The sequence below is a fragment of the Typopeltis vanoorti genome, chromosome 2 (genome assembly GCF_054136105.1).
Source record: "Typopeltis vanoorti isolate ZY-2024b chromosome 2, IOZ_Tvanoo_1.0, whole genome shotgun sequence".
In the NCBI taxonomy this organism is placed as follows: Eukaryota; Metazoa; Arthropoda; class Arachnida; order Uropygi; family Thelyphonidae; genus Typopeltis; species Typopeltis vanoorti.
In genome coordinates this window covers 164,295,804-164,319,003 of record NC_143550.1, presented here as the reverse complement: position 1 = coordinate 164,319,003, position 23,200 = coordinate 164,295,804, and the positions used below count along the sequence as shown (strand labels likewise).

At 36.3% G+C, this 23,200-nt stretch overlaps 1 protein-coding gene across 6 annotated transcripts in view; it reads left to right on the top strand.

Moving 5' to 3' along the window:
* The window catches only part of LOC150109601 (uncharacterized), a 426,121-nt gene that overhangs the window by 346,589 nt on the left and 56,332 nt on the right, over window positions 1–23,200 (top strand). For 5 of the 6 annotated variants that reach the window (XM_090413762.1, XM_090413753.1, XM_090413770.1 and 2 more), the window contains 2 exons: window positions 2,763–2,897; window positions 19,259–19,369. In XM_090413762.1, coding sequence (XP_090269888.1) covers window positions 2,763–2,897; window positions 19,259–19,369 — 246 coding nt within the window. The remainder of the gene's footprint in view (window positions 1–2,762; window positions 2,898–19,258; window positions 19,370–23,200) is intronic. The other variant, XM_090413780.1, reaches the window with a different exon arrangement.

Below are 23,200 nucleotides of genomic sequence, written 5' to 3'. Positions count from 1 at the left end.
GATGGTAAAAAAAGGGAAAATGTTCTGACAGTCATCAGAAGAAGACAGATGAAATGGTTTGGAGATGGTAGAGAGGGCTAATGGCATTCCAAAGCAATCACTAGAGGAAATCATTCTGGGATCAAGGGTTAGGGGCCGACGTCGATTAAAATAGACTGATAACATCAAAAAATGGACAAATTCCTCCCTTTCTCAACTGAGATCAAGAACAAGAGACCAAGATGATTGGAGGAGGCTAACAAAGAACATCATCTACCATCCATGAGTGACTCAACGGTCCATTTAAGACTACGGGAGAGAAGATGAAGAAGAACCTCAATCATAATAATGGCCTTACTATTCCTGAAGTATGGGAAATTGTCATCCTCAACTTATATTAAAGAAATAGTTTTTTGTATAACTGATCTAATTTTAATTTTTATTTTCAGCCGAAGAGTGTTAATCTATGCATACATGACTATACGTAGAGGAATTCCAATGTTAATGCATGCACTTTACTGTTTCTTATTCAAATTCCTTATTGATATTTTCTGTTCATGCTGATGATGTCTTACAATAAATAAGATGAAATATCTGTATAAGAAATTTGTGTTTAATGTGGTACAGTTGTCATTCTGCACTTTGATCTTAGCAAAAAATGCTGAGCAGCAATATCTGTATATCGGATATCTATGGTAATAGATATTCCACTGGTCTCATTATGCAATTAAATCCCTAAGAAGATTATGTGAAAAGAGTATCAGGAGAATAAGAGAGAGGTATTATCAAATATATAAAGCTCAATCCAGAAAAGTCATGAGTATTATACTAAAAGCTGATATGTAGTATGAAAAGAAATTGGCTGCACAAACTAAAGATAACCCAAAAGAATTTTTTCATTATGCTGCAAGTAAAAGAAAGAATGATTGCAAAAAGAATAACTTTACTGAATGTAGACAGTAGGTACCCTAGTATCAGAAGCAGATTGAGGTAGTTCAAATAAAGAGTGCTCACTTCACCAAGATCTATCAACTTGGTCTATGTAACACAGTGCTGCTACATTGTATGAAGAGAATAGAGGTGCATGAGAGAGAGAGAGGTTCTAGGGCTGTTGCATAACCTTAATAAGAATTTTGCAATTAGGACAGATGATATATCCACACATGTACTAATGGAATGTTGAGCTGAACTGGGTAGGCATTTGACATGTTTGTATAATTTTTAGTCTTAACTCAGGAAACATTCTACAGGAGTGGAAAGAATATATAACAATGCCATTGCACAAGGGTGTTGCAAAGACTGATGTGTCTAACTATCAACCTCTCAGTATCTCTGGAGTAATTGTAAAGATTTAGATAAGATGGTAAGAACCAACAAGATATACTTTGCAAGGAACAGCATGGGTTTACTAAAGAGAGGTCATATCTGAACAATTTGCTCATATTTTATAATAATGTTACAGCTGAGTTGGATAAAGTGAATGGATATACTATGATTGTTTGACTTTGCTAAGCCATTTGATAGGACCACAAGAAAGACCATTGCATAAACTTGAGAATATGAGATATAAATATTGGCTTGGATAAGTGGGCAGTTGATGGACAGGTATCAGAAAATGGTATGTTGGGGATGTGAATCTGTCAGATTTAAGGTGACCAGTGGAGTACTGTAAGGATCAGTCCATGGACCATTGTTGTTCACTTTATATATTAATGATACTGGAATGGACTTGACAGGAAATATTCAATTGTTTGCTGATCATGAAAAGATAGGCAGGGCAATTAGGAATGCTACTGATATCCAGGACTTACAAAATGATTTGAATAGACTGGACGTGTGGGTAAACAGTAATGGCTATCAATTCAATGTTAGTAAGTGTAAAGTTGTGCACTTTAGCATGATTATGATATCAGCAGCATATTATATCGGTGGGATTATGCTTGTCATAACTGATGAGACTAAATCTCTTGGAGTTAATAGAAATTGGTGGATAGAAAGTTGAAGTTCAAAGGTCGTATAACAAAAATTACAACTCGGAGGATAATTGCATTGCTAAAACGAACATTGACATGTTAGGATATGAAAGCCATTTGCCTCTTTACAAGGTCTTGATATGACCACACCTGGATTACAGTCCTCTGATTTGGTATCCTGGGTTCAAAGGGATGAAGGTGTAGAAAGGTTGCAAAGAAGAGTTACAAAGATGATATTGGGATTATGGAATATAGATTATGAGGTTTGATTGAAAGTATGTGGACTTCAGACACTGGTAGAGAGAAGAAAGTAGAGTGATAAGATAGTGGTCTATAAACTTTTGAGAGGGTGTTATAGGATATTGGTTGATTAAAATTTTTCATTATATGGAAAATGGAGAGGATACAAGAGGGGTGGGTATCTGTGGAAGTAAAGTTTAGAAAGGGGGAAAGAGCTAGATTTTTCTCTCATAGATGGAACCATGAGTGGAACTGTTTGCTTGTTGACGTAGTGAATATATCCAGTGTGAATGAGTTTAAAAGAAGGTATGACAGCTGGTATAGGTGATGTATGGCCTCTCACGATGAGTTCTTGACTCCCTAGATAATAATAATTCTATCCATAAAGATAATGTAGATAATATGAAAATTGTCTGTCATGGTTTATGTTTGTCAATTGCTTATATAAACTTACACAAGTTATATAGGTATTATTTCTGGGAAAACTCTCATGTTACATAAACAAAAGCAGGCAAAATAGCCGTAAAAATAAAAATTACACAAGTTATATTTTTTTTATACTTCCTTTAGACCTCAAAGTGGCCATATGATAGGCAACACAGTCCTAGTGTATCGCTAAGTTCACTTCATTCTACAAGCTCTGAAGGAGTTTGTGGGGAGGAAGAAGAGGAAGAGTTTGGTGCTGCAAGTCTCAAATGCTCAAGGGTAAGTATGCGATTGAATTTTGTGTGTGTGTGTGTGTGGGCACGCATGTTTGCATTTAAATTCAGTTAAGGTATGCAAATATGATAATGATATTAATGTCAATGAACATGGTAATGAATCTGGTGGAAGGGTGACATGTACACTTTGGATTTGGACTTATTAAGTGTGCTTGAATGGAAAAGAGCAAGTTGCCCAACTGGGTCTAGACTGCAGATGTAAGTATACAAAAAATTCAGGAGGAGCTTTGTATGTCTGTACACAAATTATCAAGAACAAAGGGGGTTGAGTTTGTGTTGCCTTGGTGAATACATTATGGTGTAAGATTATTGGCATCATTGAAGCCTAGTCTCAGAGTAAGATGTAACTGGAATCACAGAAGTGATGGGGGGGGGATACTGCTAATGTTATCAGATGACTTGGAATCAGTTAGAGCAGAAACTCATGAAAGCAGTCATAGTAATACTTCTCCATTGAGCCTATCTGGTGTGAAGTGGAAATGCTCAGAATGAAATATATGGCAGAGTATAAACAGACTTCACAGTTTAATAGCTTGACAATGAATGCATCTCCAATTACCCTGATAAGAACTGATTGAGTAACATGATGTGTGACTTAAATTATACAAGCATTGATTGGATAGCAGAGAAAATGCACACTAACAAAGAAGAAAAATTTATGGAGCAGTTGTAAAACATCTTTCTCAAGCAATGTGTGAAAGAATCAACTCATGGTAAAAAAATGTTAGATTTGATCATAATAAAGGACCTCATTTAAGGATATGACTGTTTTGCCACACTTTGGTGATCGTGCCATAGTAATTTAGGAAGTAGCTTAGTATGTGACTCTTCCAATTCAGAAAGGTAACATGCTGAACTACCAAGCTGGAAATTATGACAAACTCAGGAGAAAACTGTTCATTTCCATGGCGCCATTACTGAATTGAGAAAGATATCAGTGATGCAGAAGCTTTGAAAAGCTGTTTAAATCATATAGTATCTGAATGTGTGTCTCTGGAGTTTGAAAACATAGATGGGAGCAAAATGGATGGACAAATTTAGTTGCCACAGTGTGGCCGCTAACTTAGATGATGAGAGACAGAGAGGGGTGCAAGAGAAAGTTCTGAAGTTATTTTATCTCCTGAATCAGAATTCAGCTGAGATTGAATTCTGAGTTGTTCAGATAAAGGAGTGTTCATCTGAACAATTGATTTTGGCCTTACATTGTTGTATAATTTGAGTTTCAGCTCAGAATTGATCCCACAGAATAGGAAGAATGGATATAATCCCATTGTACAAAGGTGGTAAAAAGTGATCTAACTTTTGACCTATCAGTACTTTGGTTGATGGTAGTCAAGATTTTAGAAAAGTTGGTAAGAACTCACATGCAGAAATAAGTTGACAAACAAGGTATTCTTTGCAAGGAACAATATGAGTTTACTAAAGGGAAGCTATGTGAGCAGTTTGCTCATATTTTGTAATGTTATAGCTGAGCTGCTTAGGGAATGGCTACACTGTAATACTGTCGAAGTTTGCTAAGATATTTGACAGAATGTCACATGAAAAGTTGTTGCTATGTAAATTGGTGGATTGAGATTGGAATTGTTCCAAAACTTTCAAGGGCTTGACGAAGCTTTTCAACTCAGAAAAGCAGTTGAGAATTTTGAATCTCAAGATTCATAATTTTGAGCTCACTAGAAATCTGGCTAGAAATTTAAAAATGCTTATGCCCACTATCGCAAAATTTATAATGAAAAGAAAAGACTGTCTTGAAAACAAATGATTCATAATTTACTTGATTTTATAGGCTATATTTTCATACTTCGTATTTTTCTGAAAAAAAATTAAGTTTCATTTCTATAGATAAATAAATAATTGTTTAAGCATAAACTGTTGTTTTATTGAACCTTTTTTGACAATACTATGATCATACAGCATTCTTGAGAACATGGCCCCTGTTTTTAATACCTACGAGAAATAAATTCCTGCTTTATGCGTTCTTGTTTTCTGCGCATGCATGCAAAATGAATTAACTCATAAAGTCAGGAACTACCTGTACTTAATTAATTTTATGATTCTTTTCTGTACAGATAACTATTGTTTTGATCCAGAATTAAAGATTTATGGTTATACTGATTATGTATGTCTTACTTCGCAATTGAATTACATGAGAAAGCTAACATCACATTTCTGAGTTGGGAGGGAGAAAAAAAAAACTATCATAAAATTTTTTGATATATACACCATCAAGAGATGTTCAGGCAACTATGACATGATTAAGATCACATTATTAACCCTCTCATACATGAATTTTTGTATTCATTTATAAAAAATTATAATGGCATGATACAGTACCATTTAATATTACAGTATTACCATGAATTCATTAATTTTGCTAAATTTATGTCCTGTACATATAAAAAATGATGTCCTCATCTGAGGACATCATGCACTAACACCAACAGACTACGGACATATTTCTATGGTAAGGAATTTATTTTCATTGAAAGATATTACAAGTATGACAAAACAGATTATAAACAATTTATATTTTGCTGAAACTCTGCATGAATGATCGAAATTTGGATTACTTAGTACGTACAAAAAATTAGAACAATTAGAATTTGCAAATATCGCCTTATGTCCTCCCATCTGTTAACTGACATAGCATCAGTTATAACATCCATGTTCAGAAGACCAATACTGCCTTACACGTGAGTATTTTATGTATTTCATGACAAGTATAAATACAATTCCAAGGTAAATTTTGAGTTCAGTCACAATAAGTGCTAAATTATCTTTGCCTTTATGGCATGCATACAGATTAGTTTGTTTCACAATTTCATCCATCAATTCATCTAGAAACAGCTGTGAAAAATAATCTACAGCAGCGCTTTCCAAACTGTGGGCTGTGGCCCCCTTGGGGGCCGTTAGTTTTGTTGAGGGGGCCTGTGAAATAATGAAAACAAATTTAAAATTTTTAAGACTAAGTGTGCCATGTCAAATGTGTATGTAAGATGCTAAAAATGTAATATTTTTATTTGATTTTTGCATTATTCGCTGTGTATGTTTTATATTGAATATAAATACAACAAATATTATAATAATATATGTCTGTAATATGAATTTTTTTTTTCGATGGGGGGGCCGTGAAATATTTTAATTTTCCAAAGGGGCTTTTACATCCAAAAGTTTGGGAAGCACTAATTTACAGGGCGCTCTCCGTGAATATTTACTTGGTGTTTTCCTCTAAACTATGGTTCAGTGCCCCCAAAGGGATTATCTTTCTCACTAAACCACACTGGTTGTCTCTGCAATGGCATATGTTCAATGTCCAGCTAGTGTGCAAAATACAGCTGTTGCTGTATTTTGCACACATTTATGATTAACAGCTGTTGCTGTATTTTGCACGCTTTTGAACGTTGTGAGTCTGACCAACAGGGGAAGAACACTGAGCATCACTGTCTTCACTTGAACTGTCACTCTCTGTAGGATCATCAGAATCACTCAGTTCCAAACCATCTTCAGATTCCTCCAACAGTTTTCAATCTCCTCTTCAGCAAGTCTCTTGTGGTAATAGGCTTTTTTATGTTTGGTTATCCATCTGTAAAAGAGATGATAATGCCAATTAACACACTATTCATTTATGTTTGCAAAAATAAAATAAATAAAATTATAAAAATATTGTACAAGAACTTTCTAACCTCAAACTATTTGCTGCATAGATTACCTTACAAACATATTGTCTTCATGTGAGGACAGGTTGTTTTCAAGTTCGTTTTATGAATATGGTAATAAACATGAACAAATTAAATATTCACACTTCATCTACAAGGTATAACAATATATAAAACCATACTAACCATTCCAGAAGACTCATAAAATAACCAAATTCAAATCAACAAAACAGCAGCTTTTCACTTCCTCCTTGATACCACCATGCACTGCAGAGAGATTGGTATTCCTGTAACTCTGTTGAAACTCCTGCCATCTGGCGTGGTTTCTAAGGACACTTTGGTCTCTGGGGAGACCAAAGTGTCCTTAGAAACCACAAGGAGATTATTAAACCTCTCACGAATAAGGGCCTCATCTGAGGCCCTTATTCATGAGAGGTTTAATAATCTCCTATCAACAGTTTTCCTCCAAATTAGTCTATTACTTGTTAGCATTCCAGTATTGTCATTGATTTCTTTTAAAGTTACATGGTCGTCATAGTGAAGAACTTATGGAGACAAAAATACACATGTTGGAGTTATTACTTTACTTATGATTAAGAAAATAATACATAGCATTTCAAACTCTGTATTGAGGTCATCATCAGGAAAACATACAATTGTACAGGACACAAACTACATGACACTACACAAAAGTAAGATAAATCTAAATGCTCTGTTAATTGTTTACCCTGGTCTGACCTCTGGTGAAAAAATAAATAAATCAAACAAAACAAAATTAAATTAAATAAAAGTATTACTAAATAAAATATATACAAAATTCAAAATTAATTCACAAAAGAAAATAAACTTTTTATACATATTAGTATAATAATATATAGATGATTAAAAAAAATTATAGTGGAACTACACTGAACTATTTCTATAGTTCTCTCATATTAAGGATTTCTTCTGTTGTGTTGGAATCGTTCTGGATACTATATGGGTTGAAGATAAGTGTTCCAGATTCTTGGAATTATTAATCATCATCTTTGTTTAGATTCAGATGATGTTTCAGCATATCACAGGCTTCTTTGAACTTTATTTCAAACCAGGTTTTGGTGCAGTGTAGGGACTTAGTGCCTTTCTAGTTGATTCTGTGACATGTTTGAAGTGCATGGTCAGATAGACCTGTTTTACCATAGTGGAGGAATTTAATGTGGCATTTATGTTCCTAAATGGGGGTGCTTAAGGGTCAAAGTTGTATAACTGAGAGGAGACCTCCGCATAGCCTTTAAAGGAATGCGGAGTACCGACCAGGGCTTCTGACCTAATGTCCACTCCTCACCTTCTCGTGGTGCACCCTGTTGGGTATCTATTTGGATACTGAACGAACGAGGATGGGCTGGCAATTTGGGATTTAGCCGACCAAATTATATTCTTATTGGTTAAACCAAAATAAAAAATGTACAACATGACAAAATTTCATGCCGGCTGGGGCGTCGTCCGGTTAAACAAGGCCCCCATTGTTTTCGCCAGGGAACCAGGACGAACAGCAAAAAGTCAGCTACTGGAACAAATCTGAAAACAAACCCCAACTCAACATCACCAGAGTTAAAGATCGGTACTATCAATCAACGTAAGAAGCCTGAATGGCAAAGAAATGGAGCTAGCTGAGGAATTAGATAAGTACCAGATCGACATAATAGGGGTGACTGAAACAAAAAAGACCAAAACTGGTGAGATCTTTCTGAGCAATAAATACCAAATGTTATATTCAGGCAATGGCAATCAAGGAAAAGAAGGAGTAGCCATAGTATTCAACACAAAATACGAGGCTAATCTTCTTGAATGGCAGTCAGTCTCAAGTAGAGTAATGTGGGCAAATATGAGAATGGGGAACTGGACAATGAGACTTATTTGTGCCAATGTTCCCACAGAAGGTTCTACTAAGGTAGAAGTGGAGGAATTTTTTGAGGCTTTAGAAAAAGCAACCGACACAATGAAAAATGAAAAGTTGGTCCTTGTTGGGGATCTAAATAGCAGAGTAGGAAATGATTGTGAGACATACAAAAATATTTTGGGAAAATTTGGAGAAAAGAGCAAAGCTAATAATAATGGCAAATATCTGTTGGATTTCTGCTCAGGACATGGACTGGTTATTACTAACACCATGTTCCAACATAAAAATGTGCACAAATTCACATGGATAGAAAAGGCTAGGAATAAGAAAAGTCTCATTGACTATGTTATTGTTGATAGAGGGATGTTTTCTCCCTGGTGCAGGACACCAGAGTGTACAGAGGATTTGAAATTGTAAGTGATCACTATTTAGTCTTGAGCAAGATAAAATTGAATTTCATAGTGAAAAGAATAACATGTAAGAAAGTTTTAAAGCTAATAAAAGTTGAGCAGCGCTCAGATTTGAACTATAGACTAAAATACACAAAGATTATTGAAGAAAAAATGAAAGAGTTTGATAACAGGAATCAAACCTTGGAGATTCAGTGGCAAACTCTGAAGAAAACATTGATTGATTCTGCCAGAGAGGCATGTGGTGAGGTTGTCTGTAAGGATAGAAAAATCAGAACTCCCTGGTGGACACAGGAAGTTAAAGAGGCAGTGAAGGAAAAGAAGAAAGCATATCAAAAGTTCCTGTCAAATAAGTCAGCTGGTGCTCTTAGAGAATACAGAGACAAATGCGAGAATGCTAAACACTGTGTAAAACTAGCTAAACAAAAGTCATGGGAAGACTTTGGCAAGAATATAGAAAATAAATATCAAGAGGTGGCAAAATATTCTGGAGGATGTTGAAGAAGCTTAGGAATGGAGGAAAGAGTGCTGTAAAAGGAGTTAGAGATGATAAATTTGACATGAAAACTGGAGAAAAAGATATCCTTGTAGTATGGAGTAATTACTTTGAAAAACTGCTAAATGAAATAAGCAGTGATAGTACAGTCGTAAAAAAACACTAACCATGAATGCAGTCAGGAATACATATCCATAATTGAAGTAGAAAAAGCCTTCAAAGGCTTGAAATGTGGAAAGGCAGCAGGAGTAGATGATATTTGACTAGAAATGCTGAAGTATGGTGGTATAAGAGTCTTACAGTGGCTGCACTGCATAGTTCAGAAAGCCTGGAGAGAGGGACGAATTCCCGATGATTGGAGTAGAGCTCTCATAGTACCCATATAAAAAGGGGAAAAAACAAAAAAGACCAAAACTGCATGCGAGAATTATAGAGGTATTTCCCTAATGAGTGTTCCTAGCAAGATCTATGCAAGTATACTTGAGAAATGGCTGAGAAGAATTGTGGAAGAAAAGCTTGGTGAAGAACAAGCTGGATTCAGGCCAAATAGAGGCTGTCAGGATGAGATCTTCACTTTACAACAAATAGTCGAGAAAGGAATATAACAAAGATCTGTATTTAAGTTTTGTCGATTTGAAAAGGCATATGACAAGGTGCCAAGAGAGAAGGTATTCAATACGCTTCAGTTATATGGTGTCAATGGGGCATTATATCAAGCAATACTTAGTCTTTATTTGAGTTGTAAGTCAGCAGTTAGAATTGAAGGAAGTACAGGAAGATGGTTTAATGTTAAATCTGGTGTGAGACAAGGATGTACATTATCCCCTCTGTTATTCATTATCTATATGGATCACATTATGAAGGAAAGTGGTATTAAACAGGATATCAAAATTGGAGATGTTAATGTCAGCTCTTTCCTTTATGCGGATGATGTTATACTTCTAAATAAATCCACTACAAGTCTGCAAGATTCTCTAACTAAATTGAATAGCTGTTGTAATAGATATGGTATGAAGGTCAGCAATAAAAAGACAAAGACAATGAAAATAGGCAGAATCATTGAAAATGTCAACTGTGTTGTGAATGGAGAACCTGTGGAACAAGTAAAACATTTCAGCTATTTAGGCACGATTTTTACTGAAGATGGTAAATTAAATATAGAAATAGACAACAGAATCAGGAAAGCTGGTTTGGTGGGAAGTCAATTGAATAAATTCATATGGAATAAGAGAGAAATTAGTCGGAACACTAAATTAGCTGTATACAAGACAGTGTTCGAACCAGTTTTAACTTATGGATCTGAGAGCTGGGTCAGAAGTAAAACACTTGACCAAAGACTAGAGACCGCAGATATGAGAGTCCTGAGAAAGATTATAGGCGTGAACAGATGGCATCAATGGCAATATCATATTAAAAACGAGGATATTAGGAAAGAACTTTACATTGTCAGCATCCAGGAATGCGTTAGCAGAGCTAATCTCAGGTGGTATGGTCACTTAAACAGAAAGGGCGAGGAAAGATTAGCAAAACAAGTGTTCTCTGCCAGGTTGGCAGCAAAACGACCCAGAGGAAGACCAAGATATAGGTGGATTGATACGGTATAAAGTGCCTTAGATGATAGAAATATAAGATCTGATAATGTTGGAGTCTTGACAAGTAACAGACTGATTTGGAGGAAAATTTTAGATAGGAAATTAATAATGATGTAATTTTTTTCATGTAGTACTATCATATCCTGTACACCCCTTGAGGGTACATGGCAGGAATTTGATGATGATGATGATGATGATTTATGTTCCTCTTTTCTTATTGGGATGCTGCCTCCTGTTTCCCCTATGTAGGGTAGGTTGCAGGTGCACTGAATTTTGTAAACCCCCTGGGTGGACAAGGTATGGAAAAGGATCTTGGGATGAGCTGAGTAAATTTCTTCATTTTGCAGGAGGTTTGAAAGCTGTCTTAATATCATATTTATAAAGTAATCTATATATTTTGTCTGATAGGCCCCTAATGTATGGCTATGGCATTCTTGTGATCTTTTTTGCTTTTAATGGTATTTTTGTTTAGGATCTTGTGAACTGTTTTTTTTTTATTGTAGTCATTTTTTTATAAATGCTTTGGTAAAAAGTTCACATTTTTTGTTCAGTGCCTACTCATTGGAGCAAATTGTTAAGGTTACATATTTCAGTGGGTGCTGATGACCCCTAGTTTTTGTGCTGGATGGTGGTATGAATTTTTATGTATGTATTGGTCTGTGTGTTTAGGGTTTGCAATAGACCATGAAGGAAAAGCAGCCAGAGGGAAGACGTGTGACAAGTCTGAACAGAAGACGAGAGAGAGGGCATGGATATGTCAAAAGTGTGATATTCTTTTAGGCTATGAGTTATCAGTAAATGTTAAAATGGTTAATTAAATGAAATAATTGTGGAAGCAAATGAATGTATGAATTACAGAAAGGAAGCAGTTGACACTGGAAATGAAGAAAAGTGGGAAGGAGAAAATTAAAGAAATGAATGACTGTAATTTCCAGGATGCAAGACTTGAAAAGTTAGTTGATCAGAATGAGAAGTGAGATGAAAAGTGGTGGATAAGGATCAGAGTGCAAAAGATTAGGATGAAGGAAAGCAATGAAGCTGAGGTGATGAATAACTTGAATAAAGAGATGTGGTAAATGAGAGATACCCTATAGTGTGCTTTCCAGGAGGAACAATTAACAGAAAATTGATTCTGTAATTGATTCATTATATATAAGAAGACGAGCAAGTGAGTTGGTAGTGGTTGTTGGAACAAATGACTTGGTTGGACATGAGGAGAATGAGATGGATATCAGGAGGTTGTTGAGGAGAGTTAAAGATAACAATATGGTTGGAAAGGTAGTCAGTGTGTTGCTGAGGTATGATAGTGGTGAGTTGAGAAGAAAAGCAGGGATCACGAATAGTATGTTGGCAGAGCTGTGTGAGGAGAAGGGAGTGGAGTTTGTATGTGTGGGATGCATCTAAGGAAAGGATAGGTTCATACTAAAGTGATGGGCTGCATCTAAATGGATTTGGCATGAGTCAATTAGAGAGACTTGATGTGAGGAGGAGCAGTGAGTGATGTGAGTAAGAGAGCAGAGGAAGTAAGAGGTGAAGCAAAAGAACAAGAGAAAGAAACAGATGAGACTGAAGTGGTTGTAAATGATAATAATAGTAGTAATGTGAGAGATAATGATAAGAAAACAAAAATGGAAGATGGACATGGAGATTGGGGGAGTCAGGGTGGACAGGGAAACACAGTATGAGGAGAGTGTATGTTAGAAGTAGTAGTGAATGTGTGTATGAGATATCCAGTACAGGAATGGATATGCCTGGGATGTAAGGGATGTAGTTAAGTCTGAGGAGATAGGGTAAGTGGTTATAAAGGCAATTAGGAATGGTTAAGTGTGGGAAAATCACAGCCACTGTGTATGGGTAGGACTAGTTATAGACTTAAAAGTGAATTGCTGTGTTTATTTACAAATGTCAGGAGCATCACAAATAAGGGAGATGAAACGGTTTTGCAGGTTGAATTTATTCACCCAAAAATTGTTGAATAAGTGAAACATGATTGGATAAGGATGATATCCTAATGGGAATAGAAATGGGAGGGTATGGTGTTTTTCATGAGAAGAATAGAGAGGACTAAAAGGGAGAAGTGCCATTGATAACAGCCAAATTATGTCTGCATAAGGTGGAGATATGAGAGAGAAATAGTAGCAATAGTTTTGAGTCACTAATAGTGTGAGGTGGACATTGACAAGAAATATTCAGTTAGATGCTGCTATGGGCTAGGGAATGTGCAGGAGTGGTGATGAAAAAATGTATACACAATTTGAGTTAGCAAACAGGATGTTCATTATGTTTGATTTTAATTATGATAGTATAGATTAGAATGAAGAGACAGAGCATTTGGGTATAAAGAAAATGAATTTTGTGAGTTCTTCATATACAACTATCTTAGGCAGTATGTAAGGGAGGATATGCTAGGATCAAGAGTCTTAGATCTAATTATTTCATCAGAGGATGTGATTATGAGTGGAGTGTCACATCATCATTCACAGTTGGTGAGAGTGATATTGATATCATTACATGGGTGGTTGCCAGTCATATGAAGACTTCTGTGGGAAAGGATATATGTGGAACTACAAAATTGGTGATTATATAGCTCCAAGCCATCCCAAAAGCTGGGGATCGCTTGGAGCTATAGTATGGCAGGAGGAGTCAAGTGAGAGGGAGATAAATTCTGCATAGGAACTGAGCAAAAGATATATATAACAACCTCACTGTGCAATTGTATTCTGAAGGTCAAAAGGCTGGATTTCATGGGTCTCAAAATGCATGAATGAAGGGATTAACACTCCAACCGGCCATGATGTCTATAGACATCCAGCAAAATCTGGATACAATCCTGTAACACTTATTGAATAACATGGATAAAAAGTGCAATTTGGTATCACTATTTTATCCACCACGGCCGGTAGAGAGGTTAAGCATGATGATATCTGGAAGAAGAGAATACTGTGGAGGCAGTATAAGATGAATAATGGTAACAGTCAATTGCATGAGTAGAATAAAAAGCAGGCTAGTATGGTGACTCAGTTGGCAATGACAGCAAAAGTGCAGTATGAGAAAATTAGCAAATCAGGTCAAGAAAAACTAAACCCTAGAGTTTTTTCAAATATGTGGCAAGTACTTTTTTTTAGAGCAGACTTTTGCAGTCACACTTGAGATGCTATTCAACCCCACAACCTGCTGGAAGAGCAGGTATGCTATGCTATCCACGTGACCAACCAGGCATCTCATGAGAAATCATGAGAAATTCAAGTGTAGAAGAAATAGGAGAGATGTTTTAATTGTGAGTGAGCAAGTGGTATGTGAGAAAGTATATAAGTTTGATGTCAATAAGGCAATAGGATTTGATGACATATCATCATGTGTCTTAAAGGAATGTGCAAGGGAGTTGCAGTAGAACAATGTTCAACTCATAACATTGTTCTGCTGCATAAAATGGTGGTGATAAGGTTGTGGCTGCAAATTATAGGTCAGTCTGTCTATTTGAAATTGTGGTTAAGGTATTGGAGAGATTAGTGAGAACCAGGATACAGAAATGGATTGATAACAGCAATATTCTCCATGATTGTCAGCATGGGTTTGTTAAAGAGTTTGTTTGGTATATTAAAATAGTATCAAAAGCTTTTGATAGGCTATCACATTAAATAAATTGAAACAGATGGGATTGGATAACAGAATAGTGAGTTGGATTGGTCACTGACTCAGTTAGGTATCAGAAAATTGTACATGGAAGTGTAGTATCCCGAAAGAGGAAAGTCACTAGTGGTGTGCTGCAGGGATCCGTGTTGGGACTATTGTTATTCAACTCGTATAGTAATGATATTGGGACGAGTTTAACTAGTGATATGCAACTGTTTGCAGATGATGCAAAATTAGAGAGAACAGTGCAGAGTCAAGCAGATGTTATGGCCTTACAGGACTTAAATAGATTGTATGTAAATAGACTTGAGTAAATTGTATAGAATGTATAAGGCCTTGATGAGGTCTCATATGGATTATTGTGCAGATTTAGTAACCTGATTTTCATGGTGATGAGGATATGTTAGAATGGGGTTCATAGAAGATTTCCAAAGGTGGTAAATGGCATTTAGAATGTGGAGTATGAAAACAGATTGTGAGAATGTCATTTACAAAGCCTCGCGAATAGGAGGCAGAGGGGGGATTATGATTATTATTATTATTATATAGGTATTTCCATGGAGTCAGAAGACTCATCATGGGAGATCCATTATACACACACTAGTCATCGTTCACACAATACCTATCATACCTCTCCTTAAACTCTTTCACTGAAGTACCCACAGCTACCTCTGGCAACCCATTCACTACCTTCCAAGCAAAAAATCTAATCCTAACACGCCTTGCTAACCACACTCTTACACAACTTCCATGGGGACCCCTTGTTCTCTCTCTTCTTGTTATGTACTGAAAAAAATGTCTTCAGTACCAATCCTATAAAATCCCTTTAATAACTTAAATGCTTTTATTGTTTCCTATTTTGTGCCTATCAGTTAATTTTTGAAGCCTACAGACCATCAATCTGTTCACATAGGGAGCATTCCACAGACCTGCCACAATCTTTGTCGCTCTCCTCTGGATTCTCTCCACAGCTTCTTCATCCCCCACAGAATCTGGGAATCCAGATGTGGTCTTATTAAAGCCTTAAATAGTGGAACAATTACCTCTCTATCCCTGCATGTTAGTGTGTTCTTTAACAACCATATAATTTGGTGTGCTGTTTTGGTTACCTTTACCCTCTAAACTGCATCTCACTGTCCACAATCACACCCAAGTCCTGGCTTCATCATTTCCAGCAGTTCAGTTCCATCGGTATAGTACACAGCTTTTGATCTCTTCCCAAAGTGCATCACCTTTCACTTGGACACATTAAACTGGCGGTCTGTTTAAACAGACTGCTATAGTGCGGCCACAGATTCGAGACCCTTTGACACTTCTGCACGTGTCACAAAAAAGAGAATCCATTCCAATAATAGGGTAATCAATCCATCTTCTGGGATAAGTTTGTTTATTATTACAAGTAGGGAAAATTTAGCTTTTCTTTTACGAACATTGTAATTTTTAAACTAGTACAGCGACAGACAAGGAAGCACATGATTTTACATGTTGGCAACCAATTCATACATCCTTCATTTCTTTCTCCCCTTCAACATGAATCGACTATTCTTGGCAGAAATCCAAGCAAAGCTCTACAAAGTGTGGGCATACTATAGTTTGTTTAAGTCTTCCTGCAGGATCTCTGCATCACTTTCATTTGCCATTGCTCTTTCTAGTTTAACATTGTCAGCAAACAACTGAATATTTATATTTCCTGTCAGATCATTTCCTATATCATTGATATACAAATTAAACAACTGAGGACCAAGTACTGAGCCCTGTGGTACACCACTTGCCGTTTGCCTTCTTCTGGACTCAACTTCTCTATAAACCACGCTTTGATATCTGTCCATTAGCCATCCTCTAATCCAAATCACCTGATTGATATCCATCCCCATTTGCTCCAATTTATGCAATAGAGCTCTATTTTGAATCTTGTCAAATGCTTTTGCAAAGTCTAGCAATATCACTGGGTATCGCTTTTCCTTATCCAACTCTATTGTTACTTGATTATAAAAAAAAAAAGTATGCAAAAATACTAAGGCAAATACCCTTCATAAAATCCTGTTGTCCCTTATAGAGTATCATATTGCTATCCACCTAGTCCTGAGTTCTGTCTTTCACCAATTTCTCCAATACCTTAATCACCACTCTTGAGTTGCTGATTGGCCTATAATTTGCTACTTCTCTCTTGGAGCCTTCCTTAAGCAATGAGACTATTTTTCCCTCTTTTCACTCCATTAGCATCTTCCCAGTACTGAGACCTAAATTCAAGAGCTTGGTCAGAGGAGCTGATTATTCCCTTGCACATTCTCACAACACATGGGTCAATATGCCATCTAATCCTATGGCTGTATTTGAGGTTCTGCAATGTTTCAAGCACCTCCATTTCTTCAACCTCTATGTTCCTATCATTTAATATCACATCTTGCATTACTATGTTGCCACCTAAATGATACACCTCTGCAAAATGCTCACTCAGTAATTCAATTATTTGGTTGGTTCTGTCACCTCCCCATCATCGGCACTTTTTAAAATCATCCTTTCATAGGCATTCCTCCTTTTACTTGCCACATAGCAAAAGAACTCTTTAGGATTTCTTTTGGTCTCATTAGCTAGCTGACACCAAATCCATATAGATGCAAGCCATGCACCTTTATATAATCCATCCTTCCTTCCATCAAACTCACTCTACACCATTCCTCCTGCACAATCTACACACTGACTCATTCATGATCATAGCTCTGTCTCAGCTAACTTCTATCATACCTTGGTAACAGATTCACAACTTTTATTTTCTCACTTTTTTTTTGACATGCACTAGCAACTCTTTCATGTTTTCTTGCATACCACACTTGTCACCTGCTAAATCACTCATTTTCACACTTTCGCTCTTTCATGCTCTGCTTTCTCTCCCTACCCATTCTTTCACATCTGAATCATACTATCTGTCAGGTTTCTCCAGCAACTCAATCTCACATTTCTGTGAGAGAACGGTCAATGAGTTTAAGGAGTGGTATGATAGACTTTGTGTTTCTTAGGGAGAGACCTCCCCCTCGATGAGTCTTGATAGACTTTGTTTCTTAGGAAGGACCTCCCACAATGGGTCTTTTGACTCGATGGAGGCCCGAATAATAATAATAATAATAACTCCACATAACTGCGCTCTCTTTTCCATTACCTTCTGGTCATTCTCTTCATTTTTCACTGCATCATTCATAGTCACTCATACCGCTTGTAACACTAACTACGCCAATCACATTGTCACTCATTTCATCTTTCAACTCACTGCTATCTCTCTTCTTACTCTCTTCATACTTCTGGCATATGCTCGCAAAACACTTTTGACAAACACATACACCAGTTTCATTGTCCTTCCAGATTACTATGTTAATATGGAAGAAATTTTTCATAGAGTGGAAAGGGGAGAACAAAAGGCCATCCTTGGAAACTACATATAAGGAAGGTGTGAGCAAAGGAGTGAAGAGCAGGTTCTTTGAATGGAGAGTGGTTAGTGAGTGGAATTCATTGCCAGAGTGTGATAACTGAATGAGTTTAGGCATAGTTGGATGAGTTTTCTGTATGCTAGTGTGTACTTCCCATGATAAGTTTCTGACTTCATGGAGACCTTATGTTAATAATAATAGTAATAATAATTGGAAAAAGAGTGGTGTATTGATTGATGAAACTAGGGTTTGTTTTTGTTAGTAAAAGCATTTACCAGATTGGAGATGGAAAAGGGGGGGGGGATTCACAGTCATTGAGGTTGTAACTAAGACCCTGTATATTCGTGAAAGTGATCTAGAAGATCTTAACAGATTTACCTTTGTTCCATGTGAAATCTGTTTCACTTTATTGTTTAAAGTAATAAGTTGAAAGTAGGATCAAAATGTAATGCGCAGTATAAGCTTATTACTGGCATATATATATGAAGAATTTCACATATCTGTGCAAATCATAGCCTCTCCCAACATACCTGCTGAATAGGCCTCAATATTTTTAATTGGTAGCTGTTCTGGAATCCTTCCAGTCTTCTTTGTTAAGCTTGGGCCAGTGTCAAGTTGTGTACGTATACACTCAAACAAGAAAAAATGTGATTTTTTTTTTTTTTTTTTTTTTTTTTGTATATGCTAGAAGACATAAGAGAAAAAATAAATTGCCAATATGCTCTGGAATTTAAACATGCTTTTTGGTCATTTCAAGTCTCCGGTAAGCATAGTGGTAATATTACACCATGAGATGAAAGTCATCTAGTGGCGCTAGTACTACAAAAATGGACACAACATTTCAGCTTCCACTCCTCACTTCTAGAAGTGCCTTTGTCTCATTTTATTGTTTGTTGGCTGGATGACATATTCAAGACTATTAATATGCCCAACAGCATGAAAGATGTAGCAGAGGATTTGGTGTTGCAGTAGATGAGCCAGGTTTCACAAAGTTCAGTGTATATCTAGATTGGGGTGATTATTTCCATCAGCATTTTAGACTTAAAGGGTTTAGCTTAGTTTAGAAGTCTGCAAATCATGTTCTGTCTTGGCTATCTGAAGGAAAACATTCACTATTTATTCCATTTATAACGTGTTTCATATCAGTTTTTATCTAATTATACATCAAGATCTTGAATGATATGAATTATAAATTGCTTGATTAAAATTACCCATTCTGATTAAGCATTTAAAAAACAAAATCATATACTTTGCAGGATCCTGATTTAAGCAGTGAAAGTGGAGATGAATATGACTTAATGGAACATCATAGTTTTGTACAACAGTGGCTTCAGAGGGAAAATTCAGAAGTTCCATCCACAGCACAAGTAAACATAATTCTTGACTTTCTCTTGTCACCGAATTTTGCTAATTAAGTTTATTTCGTTTGAGGCTAAAGCCTAATGCTGGAATACTTAAGCATGGTATATTACATCTGAGATCTTATTATCTTCTATGAATATATCCATCTTTTGTAAAGTAGCATACTATGCATATATCCATAGTAGAAGCCCTGAATATATCTATCTTTTGTAAAAGTACAGTCTGACATAGTGATCACACAGTGTTTGATTTTTGGTATTCCTTGTACCACACTGCTTGAAAACTGATAATGCCAAGGCCACTCGTGGTGAAGTTTGTAAATGCTTTTATGATTACTGTGTTTAACTAAAATCACTCTCATTTTACTGTATTTTGCTTTCAGACTAAAAGCTGGTATGTGTGTGTGTAGAGAGAGAGAGAGAGAGAGAAAGGGAGACCATGGAATTTCAACTACAGTATATTACACTAAACTTGTTCATTTCATAGATTTTTAACAAAAATTAATATAAAATCTTATTTTTTAATATTTTATTCTTATTTTATTTTATTTTTGTTGAGTAATAATAATATATTGAAATTATTACACTAGAATGCAGGAATTGTAGCATAATCAACATACTCCGGAAAATATTTCACTTGGTTGGGTAACTTTTAATGGTATACAAGACAATATAATAATCTCAAAAAAATAAAATAAATAAAAACTTCCCTGCACTCATTATTAATGATCTGATATAATTAATAAATAATAATTCATGTTACCAATAAATAAAACAAGTTCATATAGAATCCAGCTGGGAATATCTTTAGATAGAAGTTTGTTATGTCAGTATTTCTCATGAAAAGCTTGGTCCAAGTTTTCATGGGAAATATATATATATGTAGAAAGTTTTTTACCTTGCGTATATATTATATTAAAGATACCAAGCAATTTTATAAGCTAGGTTTTTAATTCTTTTTCCCAAGTAAGCAAACAGACAAGTAAGTCAAGTTTGCAGCTGCACGTAGTGCAAAACTAGGCAACTATTTGTAAAGGTGGAGTAAGCTCTGATCACCTTCCTTAGAATTTTCCCCTAATGCAAAGCACATTTCCTTGCGGAGATGTATGATGCTATGCATTAAGGCAATGGTCTCTGCATGTTACAACGAGTTGCCTAGTGTTGCACTACATGCAGCCGCAAACTTGACTGACTTGTCTGTTTGCTTACTTGGGAAAAAAGGATTAAAAACCTAGCTTATAAAATTGCTTGGTATCTTTAACATATATATATATATATACCAAGGATATTTAGTACTGTAGGTAGAATAGAGATTGAATAATTTAGGAATCCTGCTCTCAAGACCAAACACGATCTTTTTTTCAAGCCAGAAGGGTGGTTATTTCAGACTGGACAATGAAAATCAACTGCTAAAAACTTTCACAAACATCCATGCCACAGCTGGATTCAAACCTAGATCATGTTGGTCAGAGAGCAAAGATATTATCCACTTGGCCAAGTAGGCTAGTTTTTCTTTACCATCTAGCTTACTGGAGACTGGAAGTGGTTGATAGGTTTACAATATTTCTTTGGTGGGATTCACATGTACAGTGTGCCTGTTAAGTAATGAGACAACAGTTATTATATTAAAACAAAGAACTATATTTGGAATTATCAATTACACAGATTCAAAATAATCTCCCTCCAACTCCACATTTTCATCTGTCATATAGTTGTTCGGCGGCATGGTGGAAGTCCTGTCCAGGAACCTCCGTCAGTCTTTGGGTCACACCACATTGGATGTCCTCAAAGTCACTGAAGCACTCCCCCTTTAAAGGCACACTTCATCTTTGTGCACACTGTTGTGCAACAGAAATCAATTGTTGTGGAACAGTTCTTTCTTCACACATTGCATGTGGGCATACAGATGTTGCATTACACCTGAATAGTACTGACCATTCACTGTGGTGTCCTCAGGAACAAATTCATGGTGGATAATCCCAGCAGTGTCGAAAAAACAATGATCATTGTCTTGATACATAATTTTTGCAACCTTACTTTCCTCTGCCAGGGAGAAGACATTCTATGCCATTCAATGCTATGGCATTTCGTGTCCAGATCAAACTGAAAACGGCAACTTTCATCACCGGTGACAAATTTTTGCAACACATCATGAACTCGATCACTGCATGGGTGAAATTTTGACAACGTGCAACCCGGTGCTCTCTCTCTTTCTCTCTCTGTTCGTGTGTCAACGTGTGTGGCACAAACCTTGAACAAATGTTGTTGTTGGCCAGCCTGGTTGTCTGCATGGTTAACATATCCGCTATCTAGCCAAAAGGCTGTGGGTTCGAATCCTGCCATGGGCATGGATGTTCGTGATTGTCTGTGGAAATACTGGTGGTGGTGGTAGTCAGCAGTAGATGGCATTGATATAGATGGTGAAAGTAGTTGCGGCTCATTGTAGTTGGTGGATTGAGTGTGGAGATGGAGAGTTGTGGAATAGGTGGAAAATAGTTGTGGAAAAGACTCATCCCTCGATGAGTCGTTGGACTCCCTGGAGTTGTCATGTAATAATAATAATAATAAATGTTCTTCTTATGCAAATCTGTTTCTAAGATTAATCTGGCCATTTCCTTACTGACACTAAGCTGTACAGCGAGTAGCCTAGTGGTTATTTGTCTGTCATGGACAACAGTTTCCTTAGCTTTCACCACATTTTCATTTGTCATGCAGAAACAGTCCATCCACAGCATAGGTCATCCTCCAGGGACTTTCTATCTATCCCAATGGCTTTAGCAGGCCTTTGAGGCCCACAACCTTCCAAGCATGCTTGGATTTCGTAACCGAAATACGAGGATAGACTTTCCAGGGACTTTCTCTCCTCTTTAAAAATTGAAAATCAGCAGAACACCTCTGCACGGCTCAGACAGTCATCGCTATAAATTTTTTTAAGGTCTTGGTATGCTTCTGTAGCAGTTTTTCCTAATTTGCAGTAAAATTTTATCACAGCTCTTTGTTCCATGATGCAAAGAGTTGCATCATGGAGCAAAGCATCATGGAACACTCTTACTTCAATGGTTGCCACATGAAAATTTCTGTGTCACCTGACTCGAAAGTTACACCTGCGATTACAACACGCTCTAGTGGTCAAAACTATAAACACGTTTGCTATTTTTATTCAAAAGCTGTCCTGGTGAGTTTGTTACTAACCACTTTCTCGTGCAATAAACTGAGGTGCTATGATGGTCTTTTAACTTATGCAGTGGGGTTAATGACTGAAAAAAATTACTAGAGAAAGTGCAAGTGTCAAACCAATATGCAAATTTAAGGTTGGTTATTTGCTGTCTGTTTTCAAGGCTAATATGCTTATTGAATGATCACAAAAGGAACTATTTTAGTCATATCAATGTATATAAAAAATAAATAGTTCATTTTCATCACAATTAACTGAAAAAATAAACAGCTTAACTGTGTCAAGAAAGGCTACAGTACTCCAGCCTTTCTTGACACAGATACCTGGACATCTATAGTAGCCTCCTTAATCTCCAAAATCTTGTCATTTTCACTTCAACTGTACAGTTGTTTATACAAATCTGGAATCTTTCCACTCGTAGAAATAATATCATCACATTTGAGATAATGACCAAAAAACTCTCCAAAATGACTCAATAATTTAGGAGATTTTTTGGTCATCCATTAATAGATGACTTTTGGATTTTCTGTTTAATAGTTGAATGATTAATGGAAGTCATAGACTTGCTCAGATCATTCCCTAGAGGACGTTCTGTTTTCTGCCTTTTGCATACGTATGTTCATGGGTGCTTTTTTCCTTGAGCTGGCTTCCATCAGTCCTCC